Source organism: Nanorana parkeri, unplaced genomic scaffold (assembly GCF_000935625.1).
Source record: "Nanorana parkeri isolate BGI_ZX_2015 unplaced genomic scaffold, ASM93562v1 scaffold537, whole genome shotgun sequence".
Lineage (NCBI taxonomy): Eukaryota > Metazoa > Chordata > Amphibia > Anura > Dicroglossidae > Nanorana > Nanorana parkeri.
The window spans coordinates 402,718-413,030 of record NW_017306805.1 but is presented as its reverse complement, the minus strand read 5'-3'; the positions used below and the strand labels follow the sequence as shown (position 1 = coordinate 413,030).

Below are 10,313 nucleotides of genomic sequence, written 5' to 3'. Positions count from 1 at the left end.
CACACACCATAGAGTGTTAGGGCAATGCTTTTAAACTTCCTATCGCATTAGGTAACTAGCATCATCTGACAGTATCATTAAGGAACCATAGCTGGAAATGTTATTGTATTTAATTTACAAACTGTTGCATGTGAAAGTTATAGCTTGAATGATCTCTTTAATATAAATATTTAAGATAGCGTTTGTTCATTTTAGTGATTAGGACTCTGGAACATCAGTTTCTCAACCATAGATTTCACATCACACACACACACACACACACACACACACTTCTCAGCTACAAGTGTCCACATCTGCAACAGATATGGCCATCCACAACAATTACCAAACTTGATCATAATAGAAGGTTCTGGAAGATTGCAGAAGTGATCATCTGAAATGAACATACATGAACTCCTGCAGGCATCACATTGCTGCATCTTCCACTGATGGGATTTGGCATCCAGTAGAATATTGCTGGGCCATGAAAATCATCCCAGCAGATTATTGGTTCAGAAGATCTAAAACATTCTTTATCTTGAAATAATTGAAGGGTATAAAAAAACCCGAGGGCAGGCAGCTGTTCTTTGTTAGCTTTCAAGCAAAGGTAATAGCATTCTTGCATACAGAAGCTGAAGCACCAACATTTAACATATGTACTTACTGGGGGTCTATTTTGCGGAAACATCTTTAAACGGAGGTAGGGTGACTTGTCTCAATTTCTATTGCGGACCTGTCCTGGAAGAGAAAACATGAACAGTTTCAAAACAACCAGTCACCCCGACATAAGACTTTGGCTAATGTCACAGAAAATCTATACATAATCTGCTGTTCTTTGGATGACTATATAAAGAATACCTGTAGCTTTATTTGTCATGTGTGTGCGTATGTACAAGCCAGCTCTATGTACTTTTTTTGCCTATGTTCTCAGCTTGAGGTGTATCATTGTCTCTGAGCCTATAACTGCCCGTACACTTTCATCTCACTCATGAGCAAGACCTTCTGGCTCTCCATTGCGTACTTGCTCCTACTTGGCTATAATGGGCTCTCTAGCAACAATTTCATCATTTAATCTACCGCCTATTTCTTTATACCCCATAATTATTCCATATAGACTTTCCCACTGAATGCCTTTGTGTCATGCAGCTTTTACAACGCAAAGCGAGACAACCTGGGAAGCATAAAGACCAAGAAAGGAAGTAAATGGAAGCAACAAAGTATAGTCAGCTGCAAACTAGCATCCTACAGCATCTTCCCTTAATAGTAGGGCCACCCTCAACCCTGCATTCTAGACCACTATGTTTATGGGGAGAGGGAGAGGGAGAGGGAGAGGGAGAGGGAGGAGAGAGGAGAGAGAAGTCCAAACACATAGTTCCAGCCGACAGGGCACACTGCTTTTCTGTTGAATCCAGAGAGGAGCAATTAATCTCCCACTAGAAGCTGTAGACTGTGGAAGGGAAGAATTCCTCCCTCTCCTCTGTTGAAAAGCAATGCAAACTGGCAGGATTGAATATATGAGCTTCTAGCCTGGCGTGTTGCTAGACAGCCAAATCTTGTGGTTTTTTTTTTTAGTGGAGGCAACAGTCAAGTTGCTTTGAGAGGGACAGGCAGAATATTTGGGTATGTAATCAATATCAAAATACAGGAGGAAAAAAAAAAAAAAGGGAACATATTTAATAAAAAGAAAAAAAAATGTATGCTACATCAAAAACTATAGAGGAGGAGGATTTTCTAATAAGGTGCAATGCAAAACATGAGTTAACCTTCCATAAGCTTGCCACATGGGTAGGGGACTGGGTAAGGGAGAAGCGCATACACGCACTGCAGGCCTTCATGCAAGCTGTTGGTGTTCTTTTTTTATTTTACACATGTCGCACGACCTCTGTAGAAGAAGCAAGAAGCTGATAAGTCAACTTTGTATTATATAAATAATTTGAACAGTCCAAGGACAGTTTCCTCGCTTATTTACATTGCACTTCAAGATGAAACATGCTAGCAAAAGTCTATTTTGTAAACAGGGAGAACTAGTGGACAAGGACTTCCCACAAAGAATCTGTGCAATGCTAAACAAGGTATAATCCATTATCTGAATGCAAAAAAAGCACATGATCAAATTTTTCTGCAATAAACTAATTGCTTGTTATTTTTTTTTTTTTTCACATTCTCACATTGTATTATCGCAAGTCAAACTTCCAACAGCTATTTTACAGCAATTCTTAAAAATGACACTAAACTCAGGAGTTAAAACATAAAAATACATTCATGTACCTCAACTATTAACAAAAATAACCATGGGGGGCTACTTTTGTTCACCATGGCCCCTGTGTGTGTTGTAAAGTAGTCACGGCTCCAAGCTCACTCCTGTGATGGACTACAAACTCACATTTAGTTTACTAATTTGTATTGAGATTGTAGTCCATCACAGGAGTGAGCTTTTGTGCGGTGACTACTTTACAACACACACAGGGACCATGGGGAAACAAAAAGTAGCCACCCTCCAGAAGGAAGGACAGTGTGAGCACCAATTCAGAGATAATTTGAGGATCTACAGCTGAGTTACACACAAATAAGATACATTTTTGTTAAAACAGAACTATGAGGCAAGTGATTTTCACTCCTCCTCATAGTTAGAGCTGACGTGCGACAATGAAACTGTCACACGTCGGCTCAATAGATCGAGAAGTGAGCAAACACATACCGCCACTCGCTCACTTCTAGATCATCTCCCCGCAGAGAGCTGTGACCATCAGTCACGGCTCCCTGCAGGGATTCCCCCCTCCCCTGTCCGATCCTCTAGCGCTGAATGGCGGAACGGACGGGGGAGGGGGCGGGTACAGCTGACTCTAGATAGGCAGAGCCAGCAGTCACTTACGCAGCTGGGTGGATGTCGACAGTAATGTCGGGATCTGTCCCGGCTGCGGCGGGCCCAGTATACCGTGAGCTGTAGCTTGTGATATACTGAGCTTTGGGTTACGGGAGGACACTAGTTTATGTCCTCCCGTGACCCTTAAGAGAATGGGGAAAAACACTGACCCCCTTAATTCTCCTCTAATAGTTAACATACTTGAATTAATTTTTTTTTATATACGGAGTTTAGTGTCACTTTAACCAATCTTCATAAATAGGACACACACACAGATCACATGAGCATAACAGTCAAGTTGCTTTGAGAGGGACAGGCAGAATATTTGGGTATGTAATCAATATCAAAATACAGGAGGAAAAAAAAAAAAAAGGGAACATATTTAATAAAAAGAAAAAAAAATGTATGCTACATCAAAAACTATAGAGGAGGAGGATTTTCTAATAAGGTGCAATGCAAAACATGAGTTAACCTTCCATAAGCTTGCCACATGGGTAGGGGACTGGGTAAGGGAGAAGCGCATACACGCACTGCAGGCCTTCATGCAAGCTGTTGGTGTTCTTTTTTTATTTTACACATGTCGCACGACCTCTGTAGAAGAAGCAAGAAGCTGATAAGTCAACTTTGTATTATATAAATAATTTGAACAGTCCAAGGACAGTTTCCTCGCTTATTTACATTGCACTTCAAGATGAAACATGCTAGCAAAAGTCTATTTTGTAAACAGGGAGAACTAGTGGACAAGGACTTCCCACAAAGAATCTGTGCAATGCTAAACAAGGTATAATCCATTATCTGAATGCAAAAAAAGCACAAGATGGAACTCAAGGGATCAAATTTTGCTGAATTAAGCTAATTGCTTGTTATTTTTTTTTTTTTTTCACATTCTCACATTGTATTATCGCAAGTCAAACTTCCAACAGCTATTTTACAGCAATTCTTAAAAATGACACTAAACTCAGGAGTTAAAACATAAAAATACATTCATGTACCTCAACTATTAACAAAAATAACCATGGGGGGCTACTTTTGTTCACCATGGCCCCTGTGTGTGTTGTAAAGTAGTCACGGCTCCAAGCTCACTCCTGTGATGGACTACAAACTCACATTTAGTTTACTAATTTGTATTGAGATTGTAGTCCATCACAGGAGTGAGCTTTTGTGCGGTGACTACTTTACAACACACACAGGGACCATGGGGAAACAAAAAGTAGCCACCCTCCAGAAGGAAGGACAGTGTGAGCACCAATTCAGAGATAATTTGAGGATCTACAGCTGAGTTACACACAAATAAGATACATTTTTGTTAAAACAGAACTATGAGGCAAGTGATTTTCACTCCTCCTCATAGTTAGAGCTGACGTGCGACAATGAAACTGTCACACGTCGGCTCAATAGATCGAGAAGTGAGCAAACACATACCGCCACTCGCTCACTTCTAGATCATCTCCCCGCAGAGAGCTGTGACCATCAGTCACGGCTCCCTGCAGGGATTCCCCCCTCCCCTGTCCGATCCTCTAGCGCTGAATGGCGGAACGGACGGGGGAGGGGGCGGGTACAGCTGACTCTAGATAGGCAGAGCCAGCAGTCACTTACGCAGCTGGGTGGATGTCGACAGTAATGTCGGGATCTGTCCCGGCTGCGGCGGGCCCAGTATACCGTGAGCTGTAGCTTGTGATATACTGAGCTTTGGGTTACGGGAGGACACTAGTTTATGTCCTCCCGTGACCCTTAAGAGAATGGGGAAAAACACTGACCCCCTTAATTCTCCTCTAATAGTTAACATACTTGAATTAATTTTTTTTTATATACGGAGTTTAGTGTCACTTTAACCAATCTTCATAAATAGGACACACACACAGATCACATGAGCAAAACAATAACATGCTTGCCAATTTGGAAAATCTACTCATGGCAATACCCATGATGTCTACCAAATAAGTCACTTTTAGACAATAGACTTCCGCGGTACACAAACAGAAAATACCTTAAGGTCTACAACAGGGGTGCCCACAAGGTCGATCGCGATCTACCAGTCGATCGCGTAGCGATTTACATCACCTCCTGTTCATTCATAAGTTTCTCAATGGGGAGAAGCACTCTGTACAGAGGCTCCTCCCCATTCAGAAACAGCTCGATAGTAAAATATTTTCTTAATGAATGGGAAGCTTCTGTGCTTTCCATTCATTTAGAATAGAGACTGCAGAAAAAGAGATTGAGGACTTTGTGTCCTCAATTTCTTTTTCTATTTTAAAAAGGGAAATATCAGGGGGCATTTTAGACCCCTAATATTTCCCCGAAGCCCCCCCAAGAGTAAAAAAAAAAATTATGAAAATAATGAAAATAAAATAAAAAATAGTAAAAAATAAATTTAAAAAAACTTTGTTTTTTTTCCTTGCCTCAGGTGCAAAAGGAGCTGTCTACGGCTATGCTCCCGTGGTGCTCGTGCGGCTGAATGTGTCAGACGCTGCAGATGGAAAGGTGCAGGACACCCCATGTGCAACGTCGGCCACACGAGCACCACGGGAGGACAGGACGCCGGGACCTGTAATGTACTGGAATGCACTGGAATGTAAGCAGGCCGACTCCCTGCGTTCCGGTGCGGGAGGGGGTGTGGAGCTGTATTGAAGTCAATGGCATCACCCACAGTGCGATCGCCCGCACTCGGAACGCAGGCACATTAGTGCCTGCATTCCGGTCCAGTGCGATCTGCAAAAATAGTGCTCGCAGCATTTTTGCGGATCGCACTGGACTGGAACACAGGCACTAATGCAGGCGATCGCACTGTGGGCGAGGGGCCTGCCTGCGCAGCCTACGCCCCCTTCCGCCCCTGAATGCAGGTGTTTTTTCGTTGGTAGATCTCAATGAGCTCGTCATTTGAAAAGTAGATCTCCAGATGGAAAATAGTGGGCGCCCCTGGTCTACAAGATTATAAAAGGAAGTGAAAGAAAAAAAAAAAAGCGGAACACTTGATTAAAGAGTAAACCAAATTCACTAAACTGACTTGATTACACAGGAATGAGCACTATTGGGCTCCGATGAAAGCCAACGTACAATTACGGCACCAGGGTATATCAGAATGATCCATTCTACTAAAATTCTAAAGGTCATACAGCAGACAACTTGTTAAATTACAGCGGCAGAACTCTAACAAGAGAGGGATGCAAGGAGGAGCAGGGTGTGTAGGTACACAGAGAGGTGTGGAAAGGCTGAGGGTTGCCTATGCCTTGAAGGCAGCCACAGAAACATGACAGCCTATCCTGAGTTTGAAGGTTTGCCAGAAGAGACAAGGAGGGAGAGGTGCTGACAGATCCCAACGGAGGAAACCGATGGCACAGAGAACATAAGTGCTGTGCTGAAGTGTTACAAAAGTAAATAGATTAAATACTGAACCCGTATATCCACTAAGAACTTTTTTTCATATTTGGACAGTGTGGTAAAGAATTACGTTCCTGCTATCTGGGGTTCCATTAGAGATTTCCCCTCACTAGGGCCTTGTTCACACCATGCGAGATGGTGTGCAAAAATGCAGCTCAATGGACATTGTGAACAAGGCCTTAAAGTGACACTAAACTCAGGAGTCAAACCTTAAAAATACTTTCAAATGCCTTACCTAGTAACAAAAATGTACCCTATTTGTGTAGATCCTCAAATCATCTCTGAATTGGTGCTGACACTGTCCTTCCTTCTGGAGGGGGACTACTTTGGTTCCCCATGGTCCCTGTGTGTGATGTAAAGTAGCCACAGCTCCAAGCTCACTCCTGTGGTGGACTACAATCTCAATACAAATTAGAAATCCAAACATGAGATTGTAGTCCATCGCAGGAGCGAGCTTGGAGTGGTGAAGGGAGTCCAGAAGGAAGGACAGTGTCAGCACCAATTCAGAGATGATTTGAGGATCTACAGCTGAGTGATACACAAATAAGATACATTTTTGATAATACTTCAGGTACTTGAATGCAATTTTAAGATTTAACTCCTGAGTTTTGAGTCACTTTAAGGAGAGTACACACGAACTGAATTCCTGCTGAATCGGCCAACATCCAATTCATAGGTGGCCCTGTCTCCTCGACCAAAGTCAATCATTAGAATCACTTTTGTCAAAGCACTGAGGGTCCGTTGACTTGCAGTTGTACCGTCGGGTTTCGGTCCCATCCGTTTTTCAAGGGAATGGGTGCAAGTGGGGCTAGTTCACACCGCATCTGTTGCATTACATTGTACTTTTTTACTAGTTGTAGTTTTTTTGTTTGTTACCGCAACAACGCAACAGAACAGAGTGGTGGAAACGAGTCCCATTCTTTGGTTAGTTCCCTTCCGTTAGCATCCATTGAAAACTTATCGCAAAGCAATGGATCCAGTGTGAATGGGCTCTTAGGCCCCTTTCACATGAGCAGTCCGATCGGGGGCGCCTGTCAGTTTTTAAACTGGACCTATGCAAGTATATGGGCAGCTGTGTGTACATGGACAAGCGTTCGTTTACGCCTGGGTAGCCCCACCTCCGGCCTGGTCCAGAAAAGCAAACAGACGCAATCATGCCGGACCAGAGGTAATCCAATGTAAACGGGCACATGCCCATTTACATCTGATTCCTCCACAGACAGACATGGGGTCCAGCAGTTTCAGTTTTTTCCTCCATCGCAAGACACAATAGCCGGCAGGGGAGATTCAAATCGAGTGATTTCTGTCCTTCAACCTGCTAGGCTGAACAAAAGATCTTTACATGGCCAGCTTAGATGACTAGAATTCTATCTAGGCCCCAGATTACAGTAAAATACAACAAGGGTTCCAACGCCTCATTCACACTGGCACGCCTGGGTTTCGCTTTTCTAAACATAAAAGTTATCTGGGAAGTATAAACAACTTTTATGCTTCCCAGATTACGTTTAGCCCCCCACACAGAGTTCTAATCGGCTCCTGGACAAACAGAATTCTATTTTCTTTAAAAGCAGCTAAACACAAAGTCTGAATGATAGCATTGAAAAACAATAACGTGCATATATAGGTTTAGAAATGTGCTGTGGACACAGGTCTCATACTGCCAGTGTGAATGAGGCCTAACCATCCCCCGCACAATGTTTTAGCTGGACATACAATTTAAAGCAGGGGTGGGCAAATTCCAGCTGTGGTCAAACTACACATACCATGATGCATCTGCCTCTGGGAGTCATACCTGTGGCTGTGAGAATTTTCCAGTGCCTCGTGGGACCTGTAGTTCCACAACAGCTTCAGGTCTGGAATTTGCCCACACTTGCTTTAAAACGCTGCCACAAAGTGTCCCTACTATTAACCAGGACATAGACTTTACTGATGAAAGTGACCAAGCTACTAACATTATCCTGTTATTTAAAGAGCACTACAAACCTGCACACAAATGTATTCAGGCATGTAGGTTAAGGGGGTGGACAAACGAATATAGAATTCAGGAGCCAGTCTGTCCAATCTAGGAGCCAGCTCCACTGGCGACAAATAGAGAAACCCTTAAAAGTTAGGCGACGGGTGAAATTTTTCAGGAGCACTGGCGACCTGGATTTGGCCAGCCCTGCTGTAGCCAATACCACAACAACACAAAGCAGTACAGTGGATGTAAATAATGAAAGCACATGAATGAGAATTCTACTAGATGATGTTCAGAATGCACATCAATTCTCTCTGCAGGGTGGGATATACACCATGATCAGATCTACTCATTCAGTCTGCCATAAGGTTTGCACCCCCCCATCCCTGTACATGTAACTCCCCAAGCTAGACCCTTCTGTTGTGCTGTAAAAGCCTTTCATGTTTTCCAGCCCTGCACTGATCTGTCTCCTCAGCCCCCCATTACGCCCAGGATTCACCTTCCACATTCGATCGCCTTTCCCATCTCATCCATCCAGGTAGTCCAGGCAATTGTCGGCCTCTCCTACTCACAGCCACACACAGTGTCCCCCCTCCTCCACACCACCTCCTCCTCCTCCTGTGTTTACTCTGATCACCCCCATGCCTCCCTCTCTCTCCTGCACCCCCAGCTCACTCCTGTAACCTCTCTTTAATGGGCTCTGCTCCCAATAGCTGTACACCACAAACACGGGGACTCTCAGCTCTCCCCAAATTACCTCTCCCCCACCGCCCCCTCCCCTGCGTCCTGCTCTCCAGCAGATCTCTTCCCTCGCCCACCGCAGGCCTCTCTTTCCCTGCATATCCAGTCCAGCCATTTTCCCCAACCTTTCCCCCCGGATCTCCCCTTCTCACCGGGCCCCGAGGTAGGAGGAGCCGGTGTCCAGTCGGGCCCAGTCTCCCGGTGCTCGGTGCAGCCCCTCCCTCCGGCTCAATCAGCGGCCGCCAGCTCCACGTGGGTCCGGGCTCCTGCAGGCTGCCCCAGCTACATACGACCAATCACACTCCGCTAAGCTCCACGTGGGCTGCGCTTGTTTCTCCCTCATTGGCTGCATGTCGCTGTGCTGCCAATCAAACTGATGTTAGATTCTCTTAACCCCTGAAGACCTGGAACGTAGAGTGTGGCAGCAAGCTTTAACCCCCCTCATTCTCTTCTGCCTTTTCCTTGGGGGGGCTCACCTCCCAGGAATAGATGAACAGGACCGCAAAATACCTCTGGGAAAGGCATACGGTAGATTAACAGCAAGAGGGCCAATTATGTCATCATTGTGATTAACATGGATTTACTTATTGGCACATTAAAACATACATTTGGCAACCCACAGTAGATATAAACCCAATCATTACATTTCACATGGGTTTTAATATGAAACTGTCATTTCTAATATTTATTTCTTTAAAATAATACCTAGTGATCCTGCCATGAAGTTCATTGTGCAGGCATTTCCTATTGCAGGTGCCCCTGTCTCCAAATTGTGCCAGAGGTTGTCACCACATCATATGTGCTTCCAAAGTGACCTTTAAAAACACTTCTTGCTGGCATGGTCCACTGTACTGATAATTAGGAAGTTCACCCCTCCCTGAGAAATGCCACACAGCCATCACAGTGAGGTCAGCAAGAGGTAGCAAAGAGAAAGCAAGAGATCAGCAACACTGAGATGCCACCAAGTTTAACAAAAAAAAATCAGTTTATGATTCACAGTGCTTTAGAAAACTAAGTTGGGATTTATCAAACCTGGAGCAGAAGAATCTGGAGCAGTTGCTCATAATAACAAATCAGCTTCTTTCTTCAGTTTGTTCAGTTAAGCTTTGAAAATGAAAGAGAGAAGCTGATTGGTTGCCATCACAGCTGCTCCAGATTCTGTCTGCTCTAGTTTTGATAAATTCCCTTCTAAAAATGTTATTAAGTTAAGGTTTACATCTGCTTTACCATACACATGACAATCCCTGTTGACACTTGTACAATCCGTCACCCTGCACTCGACGCCAGGGACGGGCAACTCTGGCCCTCCAGCTGTGCTGTAACTGCAAATCCCATACCACCTCTACCCCTGGGAGTCATGCCCGTGGCTGTTAGAGTCTTGCAATGCCACATGAG

The 10,313-nt window shown here is 44.2% G+C and overlaps 1 protein-coding gene across 2 annotated transcripts in view; it reads right to left on the bottom strand.

Annotated features, from left to right (window-relative positions):
- LOC108791252 (transducin-like enhancer protein 1) overlaps positions 1-9,238 on the bottom strand; it is a 50,022-nt gene extending 40,784 nt beyond the window's left edge. For both annotated transcript variants that reach the window (XM_018561684.1, XM_018561685.1), the window contains exons 1-2: positions 9,071-9,238; positions 644-717 (exon numbers count right to left, since the gene is read on the bottom strand). In XM_018561684.1, the coding sequence (XP_018417186.1) occupies positions 644-667 (24 nt within the window). In that variant the 5' untranslated portion in view covers positions 668-717; positions 9,071-9,238. The remainder of the gene's footprint in view (positions 1-643; positions 718-9,070) is intronic.
- Positions 9,239-10,313: the final 1,075 nt, after the last annotated feature.